At 40.9% G+C, this 19032-nt stretch overlaps 2 protein-coding genes across 8 annotated transcripts in view; one reads left to right on the top strand and one right to left on the bottom strand.

Annotated features, from left to right (window-relative positions):
* Window positions 1-19032, top strand: part of LOC110514871 (protein ANKUB1-like) — a 61417-nt gene that overhangs the window by 18521 nt on the left and 23864 nt on the right. The window contains exons 1-2 of one of the 4 annotated variants that reach the window (XM_036937338.1): window positions 15678-16323; window positions 18230-18373. The exons of the other annotated variants lie outside the window; for them this stretch is intronic. The gene's annotated coding sequence lies outside the window, so the exon portion shown is untranslated. Of the gene's footprint in view, window positions 1-15677; window positions 16324-18229; window positions 18374-19032 lie in introns of those variants that run through there. 4 annotated transcript variants of the gene reach the window in all.
* Window positions 7069-15024, bottom strand: LOC118936775. 4 transcript variants are annotated; one of them, XM_036934147.1, is made up of 8 exons: window positions 14390-15024; window positions 13992-14067; window positions 13675-13793; window positions 13410-13446; window positions 12878-13278; window positions 7624-11413; window positions 7372-7459; window positions 7073-7242 (listed from the first exon to the last, which is right to left on the bottom strand). In XM_036934147.1, the coding sequence occupies exons 2-8, from the start codon at window positions 14028-14030 to the stop codon at window positions 7097-7099; spliced, it is 4620 nt and encodes a 1539-aa protein (XP_036790042.1). In that variant the 5' UTR covers window positions 14031-14067; window positions 14390-15024; the 3' UTR covers window positions 7073-7096. The 4 variants fall into 4 exon arrangements, with proteins under 4 accessions (XP_036789972.1, XP_036790042.1, XP_036790188.1 ...); XM_036934077.1 differs by having other exon boundaries at window positions 7069-7242; window positions 13992-15024; XM_036934293.1 differs by lacking the exons at window positions 13675-13793; window positions 13992-14067; window positions 14390-15024 and having other exon boundaries at window positions 13197-13278.

Raw genomic sequence — 19032 nt, 5'->3', positions numbered from 1 at the left:
ATCTCATGACACGCGCTCACACTCCCCCATTTACCACAACTTCCAAACTAACTGGACCTAAAACAATGTGTAACTTCGTGGCCATTCCAAGTCAGGATCACACCTAATACCAAATAGCTAAAGAGGATAAACCACAAATAAATTCATGTTTCCTAAAACAATGTGTAACTTCGTGGCCATTCCAAGTCAGGATCACACCTAATACCAAATAGCTAGAGGATAAACCACAAATAAATGCATGTTTTGTAGGGGGGAGTTGACGATTATGTGGCGGTTGTTTCACTATCGACGATGAAATTGCATTAAATCAAAAGAGTCAGACCCAATGATTTACTGTTCGTAAGGACAGAGTGACTAGTAATATTGAACATTAAGTCAAAATGTAGCTAGGGGAGTTCAAGATCCAAGATCACATTTTCTTTCTATGGATTAGCCCATCTGTCAAGTGTTGGTTGTCCAGTAAAAAACTCAAACTTCGAATTAAGATTATCAATCCGATTCTGTGATCAATGTGAATCTGTGAACAGTCTTGTGAATCTTTACTAGAGTCCCCATTAGCTAACGCTATAACGTTAGCTAATCTTCCTGTGGTCCAACACCAATTGATAAGACATTACAAACAATTACAAATGAAGACTTTACAAACATTTAACAAGTAGACAATACAGACAATTAAAATACCTGACATTCAACATTCAGTTGATGCTTTGTAGGTGATGCAATAGCTGTAAACTATAGAGCTCGTGGCCAAGGTGAGTTAAGTGGCTAGAGTGGTTTCCTGTATGCCCATGCTGCACATAGCCCACCCCAATGCACTGGTTAGCCTAGTAAACAAGCCTATACACCGCGACACTATTCACTGTTACAGTGGTCAGAGATCACAGCCAGAAGCCTACCACTACCAACGGGCTACAACTGTTCAGTATTGTTGTCTAATTTATGGACATCGTCTATGTGACTTTTTTTTAAATTATCAAGTAGGCCCAACACAGTTTCAGAAGATGTAGGTACATGTATCCATTTTTCAGTTAGCATGGTCATGTTTCCTTTCACGTGAGAAATATTAACCAAAGCATCATTTTCCCTTGCTTATCTCCTTCAAAATACTGCAAGCAACAGAGCTATATAAATAATGACTGTATTGGCATGAGTCCATACCTTATTATTGACTTCAATTGGAGGTGCAATTCACTCCTTTTGACGAGTAGGTTTGGTCCTCATTTCCAGAGCAAATGTGCAACAGTTCTACACACACATATTTAACTGTCTGTTTTCATTACATCATCAGCTACCTTTGTTACATCACAAAGCCAGCTGGCTAAATCTGGCACATTTACAGAAATACAGTAGATTGTCCCTGTCAAATACATTTGATAAAAAATAAATGTCCAAAACAAACAGTGGTGGAAAAAGTCCTCAATCAGTCAGTTGTAAACAGTATGACTCAAGTAAATGTGAAAGTTGCCCAGTAAAATACTACTTGGGAAGTATTTGGTTTGAAATATTCTCAAGTATCAAAAGTAAAAATAATTTTAAAAATTAAGCAAAGCAGACAACACAATTGTATTGCTTTTTTTGAATGTAAGAATAGCCAGGGGCACACTCCAACACTTAGACATAATTTATAAACTAAGCATTTGTGTTTATTGAGTCTGCCAGATCAGGGGTAGGGGATGTTCTCTTGATAAATGTGTGAATTGGACCATTTTCCTGTCATACAAAGCATTCAAAATGTACTTTTGGGTATCAGGGAAAGTGGATGGAGTCAAAAGTACATTTCTGTCCTTTATGAATGTACTGAAGTTGTCAAAAATATAAATAGTTAAAGTACAGATACCCCCAAAACGATTTAAATCATTTTTACTTAAGTACTTTGCACCACTGAAAACAAACCTTTTCTAATGTCTCTATATCACTGGCTTGCAGGGTTTTCACCATTGACCCTTCATGTAATGGTATCGAAGTTCAAGATCCATCTTGGCTTAATGTAGGTAACAAGTATTGAAGGTGTATAACGTAAACTTTTGTTAGTCAACGTTCACGTTCGTAATGATAGTTTATTACACTTGTCTGAGCAGTCAAACTGGTATGAAAAATATCCCATTCATAATAGAAAAGACAATGTTCAGAATACCTGGAGTGACAATTGACGGAAAGGGTTTACAGCATTACAAAAGTTTGATTAAAAACGGAATATTTATTCACCCACAATTTATTCTTGGCGCACTCTTTCAACTTGAAAATTAAGTTATGTTCAAGGATATTTAGATTTTTGTGGCTTAAAAATAGAGTACAAACTCAGTCTGTACATCACTTTAATATTAATAACCAATGTCAAGGCATCATGATACAGAGAAATACATACAAATGCTACAGTCTACCAACATCAAATAAATGCTGATGACAGACATATTTATGCAAAAAACAGGGGGTAAATTAATTTAGATACAGTCACAAGCTCCAATCTGAATGGCAGCAGGGAGAATATGATGTGGACACCAAGGAACTTAATTCTCAATCCGCTCCACTACAGCCCTGTTGATGTGAATGGGGGAGTGTTCTGCCCTCCTTTTCCTGTAGTCCACGATCATCTCCTTTGTTTTGCTCATGTTGAGGGAGAGGTTGTTGTCCTGGCACCACACTGCCAGGTCTCTGACCTCCTCCCTATAGGCTGTCTCATCATTGTCGGTGATCAGGCCCACCCCTGTTGTGTCGTCAGCAAACTGAATGATGGTGTTGGAGTCGTGCTGGCCATGCAGGAGGGGACTATCCCCTGAGGGGCCCCCATGTTGAGGATCAGTGTGGCAGATGTGGTGTTGCCAAAATATAAACAAGAATAATGTTCATAAGTATGATCCCCAATCAGAGACAACAATAGATAACTGCCTCTGATTGGGAACCATACCACTCCAAACAAAGAAATACAGTGCCTTGCGAAAGTATTCGGCCCCCTTGAACTTTGCGACCTTTTGCCACATTTCAAGCTTCTAACATAAAGATATAAAACTATTTTTTTGTTAAGAATCAACAACAAGTGGGACACAATCATGAAGTGGAACGACATTTATTGGATATTTCAAACTTTTTTAACAAATCAAAAACTGAAAAATTGGGCATGCAAAATTATTCAGCCCCTTTACTTTCAGTGCAGCAAACTCTCTCCAGAAGTTCAGTGAGGATCTCTGAATGATCCAATGTTGACCTAAATGACTAATGATGATAAATACAATCCACCTGTGTGTAATCAAGTCTCCGTATAAATGCACCTGCACTGTGATAGTCTCAGAGGTCCATTAAAAGCGCAGAGAGCATCATGAAGAACAAGGAACACACCAGGCCGGTCCGAGATACTGTTGTGAAGAAGTTTAAAGCCTGGATTTGGATACGAAAAGATTTCATAAGCTTTAAACATCCCAAGGAGCACTGTGCAAGCGATAATATTGAAATGGAAGGAGTATCAGACCACTGCAAATCTACCAAGACCTGGCCGTCCCTCTAAACTTTCAGCTCATACAAGGAGAAGACTGATCAGAGATGCAGCCAAGAGGCCCATGATCACTCTGGATGAACTGCAGAGATCTACAGCTGAGGTGGGAGACTCTGTCCATAGGACAACAATCAGTCGTATATTGCACAAATCTGGCCTTTATGGAAGAGTGGCAAGAAGAAAGCCATTTCTTAAAGATATCCATAAAACACCAAACGTGGAAGAAGGTGCTCTGGTCAGATGAAACCAAAATTGAACTTTTTGGCAACAATGCAAAACATTATGTTTGGCGTAAAAGTAACACACCATCCCCACTGTCAAACATGGTGGTGGCAGCATCATGGTTTGGGCCTGCTTTTCTTCAGCAGGGACAGGGAAGATGGTTAAAATTGATGGGAAGATGGATGGAGCCAAATACAGGACCATTCTGGAAGAAAACCTGATGAAGTCTGCAAAAGACCTGAGACTGGGACGGAGATTTGTCTTCCAACAAGACAATGATCCAAAACATAAAGCAAAATCTACAATGGAATGGTTCAAAAATAAACATATCCAGGTGTTAGAATGGCCAAGTCAAAGTCCAGACCTGAATCCAATCGAGAATCTGTGGAAAGAACTGAAAACTGCTGTTCACAAATGCTCTCCATCCAACCTCACTGAGCTCGAGCTGTTTTGCAAGGAGGAATGGGAAAAAATGTCTGTCTCTCGATGTGCAAAACTGATAGAGACATACCCCAAGCGACTTACAGCTGTAATCGCAGCAAAAGGTGGCGCTACAAAGTATTAACTTAAGGGGGCTGAATAATTTTGCACGCCCAATTTTTCAGTTTTTGATTTGTTAAAAAAGTTTGAAATATCCAATAAATGTCGTTCCACTTCATGATTGTGTCCCACTTGTTGTTGATTCTTCACAAAAAAATACAGTTTTATATCTTTATGTTTGAAGCCTGAAATGTGGCAAAAGGTAGCAAAGTTCAAGGGGGCCGAATACTTTCGCAAGGCACTGTATATAGCATGGTGATATATAGTATGGTTATATAGTATGGTTAAATAGTATGGTTGTATAGTATGATTATATATATATTATGGTGATATAGAGTGTGGTAAGATATAGTATGGTTATATAGTATGATTATACAGTATGGTTATATAGTATGATTATATAGTATGATTAGGTGATTTAGTTAATTCAAACAGATGCCATTAATACAGGTAACGAGTGGAGGACAGAGGAGCCTCTTAAAGAAGAAGTTACAGGTCTGTGAGAGCCAGAAATCTTGCTTGTTTGTAGGTGACCAAATACTTATTTTCCACCATAATTTGCAAATAAATTCATTCAAAATCCTACAATGTGATTTTTCTGGATTTTTTTTGTCATTTTGTCTGTTACAGGCCTCTCTCATCTTTTTAAGTGGGAGAACTTGCACAATTGGTGGCTGACTAAATACTTTTTTGCCCCACTGTATAGTGTGGTGGTATATAGTATGGTGATATATAGAATGTTGAGGTCACCCTGCTTGAGACTTAAAGTAATATTGCCCTTGCTCAACCAAGACCATGGTTATGGTAGAGTGGTTGGTTAGTAAGAACACTGCTTCGTGAGTGTGAAGTGTTGTTGTACAGAGGTCCCTGGGTACATGTCCAGAGCCAGACAGGGACAGAACTCACTCTGTTCCACTAAGTTCTGTGGAAGATTTGCTAACAGAGGAGAGTGGTTATGTATCTAAGTACAAATGTAACCATCAGAATAATGTTTATCTGTGTTCCTTGCTCCTTACTTACACATCCCATTATTGACATAGTCAAAGCCAGACCTTCTGTCTGTCTCTCCTTCTTGCTGGTTGACTAGAGTGGAAATCTATAGTATTGTATGGTTGACCTGGGATAGAGCTGAAATGTGGCCCGATGTAGTGTTGCCTTTGTACCAAACACCCTTACAGTCATAAACCTTTTCCCCATGTAATCGCCTCGACCTCAGTCTGGTGTTCGCTAACAGTATCTGAAGAGTCTGTATACCCAGTGGTATATAGTACAGTAGAGCACAGCAGAGTACAGCAGACTACAGTAGAGCACAGCAGAGTACAGCAGACAGAGTACAGCAGAGTACAGTAGAGTACAGTAGAGCACAGCAGGCTGTATAGTAGGAGAAGAAGAGGCCCTTTGGGTTCATTGAAATACATATTCATAATATTTCTGTTAACAATTTAATCTGCACCCAGATTAGTGTTCAATTTAATTTTCACCCAGATTAGTGTTCAATTTAATCTGCACCCAGATTAGTTTTCAATTTAATTTTCACCCAGATTAGTGTTCAATTTAATCTGCACCCAGATTAGTGTTCAATGTGATAGAACAACACTCAGTACAGCACATGAATTAGAAAATGTTGTTACAAATTTGTGCCACGAGATGGTGGTAGATTATAAGTTTAAATAGCATGGACCTTTGATTTGTCTCTGGATAGAAATTGCCCTTGGGCACAGATCTAGGATCAGTTTACTCTCACCAAATCCTAACCTTTACCATTAGCAGTAAAAACACAAACCAGACCTGAGATCAGTGCAAAGGAGCCACTTCATCTTACCCCTGTAATTATATGACTCCTAACTTATATATACTGAGTGTACCAAACATTAGAAACACCTTCCTAATATTGAGTTGCACCCCGCCTTTTGCCATCAGAACAGCCTCAATTCGTTGGGGCATGGACTCTACAAGGTGTTTGAAAGCGTTCCCCAGGGTTGCTGGCCCATGTTGACTCAGTGCCGTGACGGGGGGAGACCCTCTCAGTCTTGGGCACTGTGTTTCTCCTGAGTACGTCTGTGGCCAGGCTCATGACCCTGGTGTCCCAGCAGTGTGGGCTTCCCGTCAGCTCCTTCAGACTGAGCTCTCCCACCGGCCTGCAACTCTACGACTGCAACCGGCTGCACGACTACACCATTGACCTGGGTATGGCCTTCCTTGTGCAGTAGATCAATCAGCTGTAATCGCAGCAAAAGGTGGCGCTACAAAGTATTAACTTAAGGGGGCTGAATAATTTTGCACGCTCAATTTTTCAGTTTTTGATTTGTTAAAAAAGTTTGAAATATCCAATAAATGTCGTTCCACTTCACGATTGTGTCCCACTTGTTGATTCTTCACATAAAAAATAAAAATAGTTTTATATCTTTATGTTTGAAGCCTGAAATGTGGCAAAATGTCGCAAAGTTCAAGGGGGCCGAATACTTTCGCAAGGCACTGTAGATCACCTAGATTGCCCACCCTAGTCACACCCTGACCTAACCAACCACTTTGCCTATTTGATGGTTAGTCTGAGGGCATAGCAGGATTTCATATAAGTGTCTAGATTAGTGTCCCGCTCCTTGAAAGAAGCAGCTCTAGCCTTTAGCGCGGTGTGGATGTTGCCTGTAATCCATGGCTTCTGTCGGGGATATGTACATACGGTCACTGTGGGCACGACGTTGTCGATCCACTTATTGATGTAGCCTGTGACTGAGGTGGTATACTCCTCAATGCATGTGGATGAATCGCAGAACATATTACAGTCTGTGCTAGCAAAACAGTCAACATATGACAACAAATGAATGCAATCTCATTTAATGAGGAAAATTATCTTGGGTTGGAGAAGCTTCTAGTGATGGCTCTATACATTCTGGTGAAAAGGGAGGGTTTGCGAGTCTTCTCTTCAGGTGGGAAGGAATATGCGATGTCATTTCCCTCTGGAGCAAAGGAGCCATGAGAATTTGTCCTCGACTCTGCAAAGAAAGACCATCCAGTATGTCATGGGTAACAATTCAGAGCAGAGTGCAATGTCTTTCCAAATGAATTAGTTGAACGCTAAAGTAATAATATCTTAGTCTTGAATGAGCAGCAGCAGGGCTTACCTGTAAAGTACACAGTAGGGGAAGTGTTCTGAGGCTGGTACTCCATAGACTTTTGAGGACAGTGGTTCTTTCTAACTTTCTTGGAACCCTGTTTGGTGGGAAAAGGCACATTAAAACAAACTGTTATATATCTTAAAGTACAGTATATCAACTGGAAAAAGGCAATACAATGCTAAAATACTGAATTATATAAACAAATAATATCTCATACATTCAAAAGCAGTGTTATTCATGAAAAATCTGTACTTATACCTTTATGTTAAAGCATATCTTGCTGAACATGGTTTTCTTGCTTTTCTTGGACTTGAAGATGGGGATCTGCTCTCCAGTACTGCTGGTGCTATCCCTTACCAAATCCAACATCCCTTCTACAATGTCACTGGTGGCCATGCTGGTACCGGACTCAAAAGAACATTTGGCATTGGCTTTGGTGATCATTTGATGACTTGAGCCAACTGATAAGGCATCCATCATTTTGTTGACCATGACCTTCGTGAGCTGATTCATTGTGTCACTATCCTCTGGCTTGCTCTGATTGAGCTGGATAGGAAAGACCATGCAAGTAGAGGTGCTTGGTTCATTCTGGACTGAAACATCAATGTTGATATTTTCATACTCATCTAACCACTGTTTTAGGAAGCCCTTCACTGTCTCTTCAGCAAATATCTGGAGAAGCTGAGAGGAGAGCTTCCTGGATATGGCACATTGTTCCTTTCCCCATTTCAGCCTTGAAAGAATGGAGTCTGAAGCACTTCTGGCTGCTGCCAATGTTAAGACCTGTGGAGTGCTGTGGCTGTCCTGAAGGGCTATCACTTTATCCACAAATTCATGACTGAACATGTGGATGGTCCCAGTGGAAATTATTTTTCTCAATTTCCTAACAGCAGATCGGAGGTTGTCAGGATGAAAAGCACCCTGTCCATCTTCCTGTGTGTTCTCAACACTTTCCACCATTTCATCCACTACCACCCCAGCAGCTTGCCTGACTTTGTCCACAAAGGATGGGGGAAGTAAGTTCTCTGTGTGAAACAAGTCCTGAATGATCATGTTTCTTACAATGGGGAAGTCACTCTGAGCAGATAATTCAGTGGGGATGGGAGTACCGGGCAAGGTGAAGTCCCATTCTGACTGCTTTGATTTTGAAGTAGGTGTTAGAGAGATGGAGGAGCGTGAAGAAGAGGTATTTCTTGTATTTTGGCTGTCAGCACTCCTACAACGGATCGTGCCAATATCCTCCAGCATGGATCCTGAGAGCTTAGTGGTTTTAGGTAGTAATTTGTGCGGAATGTCCACACAGGCATCGTTTCCACCAGGTCTAACACTGCTCTGGTTGACCTCAAGATGGCAGAGACTTGCTCTTTGTGAAGCAGGACTGCTTTGATATGTAAATATTGGGATTGAACCAAGTGTTGTGTCTGACATTTGAAGATCTTTTCTGAGAAACTCCGTAATCTTACTTTGCAGACTGTAGTAGATGTTACGAGCAACAGACCAGATCCTTTTCTCAGAAACCTGTCCAGTGGTGAGCAGGGAGGTTCCAGATACCATGTCAGATGATTGGGTGGTCTGGGTGAGCTCCTGCAGATCTTTCACTATGGTTTGTATAATATCAGTAGATGTGGTGGATGTAGATACAGACTGGAGGTACTTATCTGTTGTACCTTCCTCCACAACGTTAAATGATCTAGAGAGGACTTCACTCACTCCTTTCTCAGCTTTGGTTTGGAACTCATGACTAGAACGTTTTTGGAGGCTCTTTGTTGAAAGACTGTGGGAAGATGCAATGCCTTTGGAGGCAGCCGTGCTGCAATCTAGACTTACTGGAGAGGTTCGCTCAGGAGAACCTTGGAGACGTTCAAACATGTCTTCACATGGTGTTGGGGACCTTGACAAGGAGATGTCCTTCAGCTGAGACAGAACACCACCTACCAATATGTTGACCTCAAGGGACATATCAGATATTTTCTTTCCTACTGTGGAGAAGCAAGGTGCATTTGATGTCTGATCCTCGCATGAGGTCAAGATTGTTGAAATGACCTGTTTGGTACTATTGTTCATTAGACCCTCGTCTGTTTCAGTCCAGAGAAGTTTTGAACTCTCGCTGACACCCATGTGTAGAGTCACTTCCTGGTTCAAACTGGGCAAGTGAGGCACACTCTTACTAGCTTGCGTCAAGTTCTGGCTTGCCAAACCAAGGTACTCCTTAGTCACAAGATGTCCAGAGTCCTCTGTGGGTGTATGGCTAGACATTCTTCTCTGTACGTCTGACCTCCGCCGGTGAATGGTGAAGCCCTTTAATGTCTTCTTAATATTTTTATATAAACTAGTAGTAGCAGACCAGATCCTGTTCTTTCGCTTTTGTGCATTTTCCTGGAGGTCAGGTTCTCTCTCCTCTACTTCTGCAGGTTGCGCCGAGCTCTGCAGGTCTTCCACAAATGTGTCAATGATGCCAAAGGCAGCAGAATCCGCACAAATATCCTTTGACAAGGTTCTCTGGTTTTGAATGGAACAAGACCTGGATGCTACAGAATAAGCAGGCTGTGCACTAGTTAAGCTACTGGTGGACTTTTTAACTAGGAACTCACTCACTGCTTGAGTGGCATTTCTCTTAAATTCCTCACTTGAGAGTTTTCTAATACAATCTAACAGACTGGTCAAAGAAGCTGTGGCCTTACTTCTGCTGTCCTCAATTTGACAGGGGAACTCACATACTATTGGTGATGAGGCCCTGGAATGGGCAATATCCCCAAGCTGAGCCAGAACACCCTCTACAAATTTCTCTCTCTCAATAGAGAAGCCTGATCCTTTTTCTCCAACAGTGTACAGGGGGTCCTCCTTTGACATTTCAGTGTTGTACAAGACCAGAAGCTCTGAGATGACTTCTTTGGTGCAAGTTGTCAGAAGGAGCTTGCTTTCTTCTGACTCTGTTTTTGCCCAAAGAAGTTTTGAGCACTCACTTAGGCCTCTTTGTAAAGTAACTTCACCAGTGGACTCTGGCAACTGAGGCTCACTCTTACTGGGCCTATATTTCATGTCTAAGCAAGGAAGTGGAACTGTCTCCTTGAACTCAGCATTTGTGATGTTGTCATCAGATGTGACAATGCTCTTTAGGGCAAATCTCTGAAGCTTGTCGAAATAATCTTTCAAGTTGTTTTGGATGCTGTGGTAAATGTGAACAGCAGCAGACCAGGCACTCTTCTGTTGGGGACTCTCTTCAGATTCAGCCAAGGACTTCATATCTGACACGAAAGTCTTAACAACTACTGACGCTGCTGAGCCCACTGGGTGAATTGACTCTGTCTTTACAATGCCATACAATGTTTGACCTGATACAGCACCTGTTAACTCAGACTGAATGACTGAACTAGGAAAGCTCAAACTACTGACTTTTTTGTCAAGAACTCCACTCACTGCTTGTATTGCTGATGTTTGAAACTCCCGGCTAGAGAGTTTTTGGATGCTCTTAGATGTGAGCGTGCAGGAGGAACCAGATTCACTAATATTGTAGCTGCTCTCGTATTTCCTTATCAGGGCATCAAGATCCTCAATGAAGCCAACATGCGATGCCAAAAACGTGATCTTGTCCTTCAGATCTTCCAGCAAATTCTGTTTGTTCTCGTCAACAAAAGCCACCATTGTGTCAGAGATGGTGGTCATGACTTGCCCTGTTAGACTCTTGCTCTCTTGGTCAACTTTTTCAAGTTTAAAAGCCAGCTCTCTCACCATGCTCTCAGTCACCTTGGTCTGTGAGTCTCCCCTTACCGGTGTCACTAGAGAGGTTTGACTTGCGGAGGCACTCTTAACGACCACTGATAAGGCCGACTTGACATCTTTAGCCAACTCTGCCATTACAGCAGGGGTTAGCATCATAGAGCCTGCACTTCCAGATGGAGAATTGGACATGCATGCAAGTTTGGAGAGAGAACCTTGCAGGCTGTCCTGCACACAGGTGACGAGGGTGTCCTCTGAGACACCTAAGAGGACTTGTAGCGTCTCAGAGTTGGTTGTTTTCTTCTGCACATCAGACAGAGAGGTTAGAGTCCTTGGGAAAAAACCCCGCAGAAATCATCAAAGTCAAACAAATAATATGTAAGGCTGTGATGCACATTCAGTGTGTCAAATACATCTGCACCATTGAAAACAATGAGGAAAACGCTGCTGTTTCTCTGAGAAAAAACCTTAGTGTGACGTCAGCCTAACTGCTTAATTTCTAAAGCCCAATAAAATGTATTTTGTATAAGTCATTTGTATTGAAACTGGCGTGTAGATATCTATCTATCCTGGCAACATCTATCCTCTACAAAAATCCAAATTGCTATAAACTTCAAATACTGTAACTTCTAATAACTTCAAGGACAATCATAAATACAAGGCAGTTTGAAGAAATGTTAAAGGGAAATTTCTAAATGTTTCAACTTCATATTCATCATCTCCAGCACCACCCCAACATCAGCATATGTGAAAAACGGGCATTTCTATGTTTTGTAGTAAAAAAGAAAGAGGAGGATAAGTGTTTTCTATGACATCATCAACCAATTAGTAGGCAATGCCTACTCATAATTGGTTAAAATCACACCATGCACACTGATGATGTCATTAGAATCTAAAGCTGAGCATTTAACCAACATTTTTGTTATTTTTCGGTTTTTAAACAACTAATTGACCGACGTCGGCTCAATTATTTGAATTCCATATAGTTAATTTTTTTCTTCTTCTGTGAGCTCGATGCTCAGTTTCTGTAGAGATAAATCAGATCAAGCACGAACTATGCAATGTAGTAGGGAGTTGTAGTTTCCAACAGGCCAATATTCTACATAGTTTGGCACAGAAAATATGGCAATTAATTCCCATAATCCATTGCACGCCCACTTGCTTGTCCACTCTGTGTGGAGCAGATACGGAAACCTCATTGACTGAGACGGAGAGACGAGAGAATGCATGAGAGAGATAAAAAGCAGTTGCGTTGCGAGGATTCTCTACCTGGAAATACATGATCTAAGTGATTGACAGTTGGTGTTCAGCGGTCATAAAAGTAGGTCTTATTTACTTAGAAGAACTACTAAAATAGTGATTTTGTCAGACAGGATAAGCAGCAGCTCTATAGAGATGAGTTGATGACTTGGAATGAAATAATAAAGTCATCAAATAAATATTTTATATGAGAAAGTAAATGATGGTTGATAAGTCATTAACAGTAATGGACAGTCACTACCATCATGGGACTTTTATTCATTGTTTTATTATGTGTTGTTACAGCATTCAACACACATAATCCATAGTGCATTCAATGTCTAAAAAAAGTATTGAAATCCAAAACCGTGATTATTTTTTAAATATTTGAATCGAAACCAAACCAACCTCAAAAAGCACTAATTTCTCAGCACTATTGGAAACAGTTAAGTCCCTCTATATTTTTTTTACTACAAAGCATGGAAATGTGTAATTTTCACATATGGTGATGCTGGAGATGAATACGAAGTTGTTAAATTTCCCTTTAAGAACATACCTCATGGCCCCCTTGGGCAGGTAGCTTCCACTGCCCAGACTGCCCTTAGTCAGGTAAATCTCCTTGAACTTAAGTTGTGATTCCTGTTCTTCTTCCTCTTCCTGCTCCATACAGTTGGAGGAAGGGTAGGGAGTCGGGATGCGAAAGCTATTGTAAGACTTTTGACTGCCTGGCCTCTTAGGTACACCAGCCTCAGTAAATCTCACGCAGGACTTGGTGTTAGTCTTATCGTCTAACAGACTGGTGAGTGACGCTGTGAGAGATCTCTGTGACAATGGAGAAGAGGCAGCATCTTGGATGCCCAGTAGTTCGTAAAGACCTGGGATGATGATCTGCATCAGCTTGTCCGATAAAAACTGGACAATCCTCAGACACAAGCCGGCAAGCTGTTGTTTTGTCAGCTGTATTCCAGAAACAGAAGAAGTGTTTTAAAATGTTGCATAGTGCGTCTTTCAAAAGCTTATGAACAAGGTTAAACATTAGGCAGAGTTTTCATGGTAATCTGATTAAATTGTCAGTAACATGATCTTACCGGGTCAAACATACCCTCACGAATCCCCCTCCATTGCCTGAAAACAATATTGTTATAAATGTTGTCATATCAGGATGCGTGGCAGAATAGTTTTTATTTAATTATTTGCCTGATCGTGAAGTTATACTTGCTTTGTGTCAGTTGTTTTGGCAAAATTGCAATGTGACAACTTTTCTAGCACTGAACATTTTTTTCAGATTGATCAGTTTCTAATTTGATCCTATTTCCTTGAAGGTGTGATAGTACCAAAGAAAACAGAACATACTTCTCAGTTAGGTTTTGAAGGAAGTCCATAAGTGTCAGATGTTCCACATTGTTGAGCTTTCCCTCTTCTGTGGTTTCCATCACTGAGGTTGCTCTGCTCCTGGTACAATTGCTCTGCTCCTGGTAGAAATGTAATTATATTGCAAATAATCAAACTTAATTAACAACAAATATCATACTGAAATAATTATTAACTGTTAAAGAGGGGAGGAGCATTGGCAACGTTGGGCCAATTAAACAACTGCAACACAACAGAGATGGTTGTGGTACGTCAACATTGCCAATGATAGCATCACTGAAATGACAAGGTCAACATACCATCTCATTGACAGCTTCAGAGGTCAGGTGGTCATCCATCACACAGACAGGCAGGTCTAGAGACTGGGACAAGGCTCTATGGTCATAACCAGGAGAGAATGGAAACATCAGAGCAGTCCCAATGGCAGAATCTAACCACTGTCTTCATGTCAAAGACTCACTCACTCATTTGCTTTGTCAAACCTACCCCTTAGAATGACTTCGATATTAAAAACCCAGGCTTTCCTAAAATGTTTACCTCAGCCAGTCTAGAACCCAGGTGTGTCTACAAAACACATGTACTCCTCCATAAGGTTCATGGCTTGCCTATTGTTTTATCCCAGTACAAGAGGGGCAACTGGATTCAGGATTAAACACAAGCAGTCTTTAAGGTATATCTTATTACAGTTTAGGCCTACCTTATTATTTTCTTCCATCTGGCAATATCATTTTAAGGAATGAAATCTGTTTTGTTGCTAGTATTATTAGTAACTGTAGGAAAATACAGCTGTAAAGTACAAGAATCAGCTACTTTCTGAAGGGAAGCCAAGCTCATAAGCAATTTAGAACCTACAGACAATTATGACAAAATTGGAACGCATAAATGCGTCACAAACGCCTTGTGGTCACATGTTATTTTAGGGCGTGGCTCCGCATTCGTGACCGGTTCTCATATTTATTTTTCCCGGTATCCGTTAGTGCTGGAATTTGCGATTAATACTTTTCTCATGCCGAAACCGGATTAAATACATACCGGTAGTTAAATGACAAAAAATATGATATTCGCAATGTCATTAAGCAACAACAACAACAAAAACATAAATAGCTACTACAATTTCTAAACATGATTTTGTCATCAGTTCAGTACCATTTGTTTGATTTTGTGGACCCACGACTAGACTTTATCTATGTTAGCTAGTTGCTAGCGATGCTAGTCAGCATAGGCTGCTACGTGATAAACAGTTCGCGTTAGCGAATTAGCTACCTAGCTAGCCAGCCTAACAAACTGTCAAATCCAGTGGAAACCGATGCAACCCTGCTGCCAAATAAGGGCTAGCTCGATGACTCGATGACACTCTAACCACTAGGCTACTTGTCTTCATGAAGGGTTTCATGTGAGCCTGTTTGCATCCCTCCCAGCTGCCCACTGCATTGAGGCTAGGTAACACAGTGAGTTTCAACGCTTTAATAAGTGCTATCGTGCAGAAAAAGCGAATAAAATACTGGTTGATGAGCTAGCTAAGTTAGCAAGACGGGTATGACCGTTAACAGCGTGCATGCACAAATGCATGACGACACATTGAATATAAGTGAAGCAGGCATGCAGAACGAGATCGCCCCACCAAGCCAGATAGTAGAGGGGTACAACAACGCCGGGACACAGAGGCATAGCTCATACAATTATATTTTGTTCCAGTCAATGACAATACATGTTGAAAAATAAATACCTGCGTGAAATATATGGCATCGCATGCTAGTGCAAAGATAGCTTGCATGAATTTTTTTTTAAATCCGGTGACCACTAGATGTCCTCGTATATCCACATTTAGATCAACTGTACTTGATTTTTCATCAGTGCTGTGAATGACAAGCCCACTGAATCTAGTTTAATAATCTTTATACTTAGCAGGTAGAGGCATAGGTACTTCAAATCAGTGCTTAATTTGAGCAGGATCATGCCAGAACAGGATCCGGCACCGTTCCGTTCTGGACTGTTTTGTTCCGGAACCTACTTGGCCGAATCCGGTACCTCTCGTGCCATGAAAAATAATTTTCACTTTTTGCTATGTAACAATTATAATAAAAGCGATCAAAGTTCATTCGAGTTGCCTCTTCGTCAATTATCCTGCCCCCTCATCTCTCCAGAGTTGCACTTCATCATTTGTTTCCTTATAGAATCATAGCTGCATGAAGGGTTCTGGAGGAATTTTCTAAAGTTACGGAATTACTGCTGTCTGTTCAGAAATAAATTAAATCATTCAGAATAGCCTAATACGTCATGAGAAGCCCTATAATTTAGCTACAGAGGACCAATGGCCCCTTTTTTAAATAGCCTAGCTGCGGATTGTAGCCCAATAACAAAGAATAGCCTACAGTCGGGAACGCGAGGCAAATCTGTCAGTGAAAAAACAGCAGGCAGACAAAACAGGCCTTTTGCAATATTTCAAATACAATCGAGGGAAAACACAGATTGAAAAGCAATGACTCTTGCTGAAAAGATAAGACTATGCTGTAGACTACCAAAATATTTGATCAAAACCCAAACATTGTTTTACAAAACAGAGAGAGGGAGAGATAGCCTTTTGACACGAGCGCATCGACAATCTCCAGCGAGTGAGCTGCGCATCATTGGGTGAGTCAGTGAAACTGGAAAGCATTTTTAGGACTAATTTCCTCCTCATATTGTAGCCTACTATATGTTTCTCCACAAACCTAGGCCTATAGGCTATTGATGGATTCAAGACAAGGTCGTTTTTATTGATCTCAGATACTAAGTTTGTCAGTGTCAAAGTAGCCTGCCATTTCGATCATTTGTGCGGATTAAAAAAAGATAATGCCAAAGTCTCCAGTCATGTAAAAGGATGTAGAATTGCACGAAATGCGGTTTTAAAAAGGCCAACACTTTCCCGGACCCTAGGCTACTAAAAATGTTCCCCATGTGTTCACCTACTGTAAATGGCTCTACTCTACTGCTCTACCCAAATGTGATGATATGCGTTCAATGCTCTATTATAATAGGTGATCTTTTTTCTCATGAGTTCTGGTACCACAGAGCCCCCCCTCTGGCACCTCCCAATTTACAAATCAAGCTCTGCTTCAAATTTTTATTTTACAAGGCAAGTCAGTTAAAAACAAATTCTTATTTTCATTAAAGGCCTAGGAACAGTGGGTTAACTGCCTGTTCAGGGGCAGAATGACAGATTTGTACCTTGTCAGTTCAGGGATTTGAACTTGCAACCTTTTGGTTACCAGTCCAACACTCTAACCACTAGGCTACTTGTCTTCATGAAGGGTTTATGTGAGCCTGTTTGCATCCCTCCCAGCTGCCCACTGCATTGAGGCTAGGTAACACAGTCACCACAGATAAATCCATGATAACCAAAAACTTCAACAAGCATTTCTCAACGGCTGGCCATGCCTTCCTCCTGGCTTCTCCAACCTCGGCCAACAGCTCCATGGGAAAGGAAGATGATTCTAAGAAGCAATTTGTTCATTTGGCTGGTGTCAAGTAAAGTATGTGACTAGTACTTACAATAGGAGACATGGTTATGTGATGGGGTGATAGTACTTACAGTAGGAGACGTGATGGGGCGATCGTACTTACAGTAGGAGACGTGATGGGGCGATGGTACTTACAGTAGGAGACATGTGATGGGGCGATAGTACTTACAGTAGGAGACATGGTTATGTGATGGGGTGATAGTACCTACAGTAGGAGATATGGTTATGTGATGGGGCGATAGTACTTACAGTAGGAGACATGTGATGGGGCGATAGTACTTACAGTAGGAGACATGGTTATGTGATGGGGCGATAGTACTTACAGTAGGAGACGTGTGATGGGGCGATAGTACTTACAGTAGGAGACATGTGATGGGGCGATAGTACTTACAGTAGGAGACATGTGATAGGGCGATAGTACTTACAGTAGGAGACAGCCACGCCAGCAGTGCTTTGTCAACATTGTCCCATCACGCACTAGTGACTCCTGTGGCGGGCCAGGCGCAGTGCACGCAGCAGTGCCCGCTGACACGGTCGACACGGCTGGCTTCCAGGTTAAGCGGGCATGGTGTCATGAAGCAGTGTGGCTTGGCTGGGTTGTGTTTCGGAGGACGCACGGCTCTTGGCTCTCGCCTCTCCCAAGTCCATATGGGAGTTGTAGCAATGGGACAAGACTGTAACTACCAATTGGATATCACTAAATTGGAGAAGAAAAAAAAAGAAGTCACCTTGGGGGTTTGTGGTATATGGCCAATATACCTCCACGTTGCGTTGTGCCTAAGAACAGCCCTTGGCCGTGGTATATTGGCCATATACCACACCTCCTTGGGCCTTATTTCTTAATTGTACACATTTGGACACTTTTACAATTATTGTATGGTAAACATTGACATCTGCCTGGGTGGAACACCCTCCATAATGGGTGTCTGTGTGGGACACCCTCCATTACGGCTCCATCAGTGCTGAGCCCTCTCACTCTGATTGTATGGGACACTCAATTACGGCTCCTTGTGTTTCCAATCTTCTTCCTCTGGCAGGATTACTTCCACGTGCAACTGTCAGACGACAAGCAGGTGAGGCACTTCCTGGAGCTGAGCTATGCTGGTGCCATCCTTCGGGACAGCTGGGTCCTGACAGACGTTGGCATCACCCCTAGCAGTGCCATCTGCTGCCTGCTGAAGGTACCAGCCGAACACCTAGCTGTTTCTACCCGTGCTTGAAAATGCATATCAAAGTGAGCTGGCTATTGCTTGAAACAGCTTCATACTATCATTAACATAAAGTGTTTCAGATATAGTGTGGTAATATATAGTATGGTGATATATATATAGTGTGGTGATATATAGTATGGTTAAATAGTATGGTTATATAGTATGATTATATATATAATGGTGATATAGAGTGTGGTAATATATAGTATGGTGATATAGTATGGTTATATAGTATGGTGATATATATAGTATGTTTAAATAGTATGATTATATATATTGTGGTAATATATAGTATGGTGATATAGTATGATTATATAGTATGATTATATAGTATGGTTATATAGTATGATTATATAGTATGGTTATATAGTATGATTATATAGTATGGTTATATAGTATGATTATATAGTATGGTTATATTGTATGATTATGTAGTATGGTTAAATTGTATGATTATATAGTATGGTTATAATAGTATATATATAGTATGATTATATATATTATGGTTATATATAGTAAGGTGATATATAGTGTGGTGATAAATAGTATGGTTATATAGTATGGTTAAATAGTATGATTATATATATTATGGTGATATAGAGTGTGGTAATATATAGTATGGTGATATA

The sequence above is a fragment of the Oncorhynchus mykiss genome, chromosome 1, assembly GCF_013265735.2.
Source record: "Oncorhynchus mykiss isolate Arlee chromosome 1, USDA_OmykA_1.1, whole genome shotgun sequence".
NCBI classification, from domain to species: domain Eukaryota; kingdom Metazoa; phylum Chordata; class Actinopteri; order Salmoniformes; family Salmonidae; genus Oncorhynchus; species Oncorhynchus mykiss.
This window is presented reverse-complemented; position numbering and strand designations above follow the sequence as displayed.

Excerpts from the sequence above, each read along its gene's own strand:
- LOC118936775 (XM_036934077.1), bottom strand. The coding sequence starts at position 14,099 with ATGTTTCCATTCTCTCCTGGTTATGACCATAGAGCCTTGTCCCAGTCT. Across the intron at positions 7,460-7,623 it reads AGATATGCTTTAACATAAAG|GGTTCCAAGAAAGTTAGAAA; the intron begins GTATAAGTACAG and ends CCCACCAAACAG. Across the intron at positions 7,243-7,371 it reads CCCTACTGTGTACTTTACAG|AGTCGAGGACAAATTCTCAT; the intron begins GTAAGCCCTGCT and ends CTTTCTTTGCAG.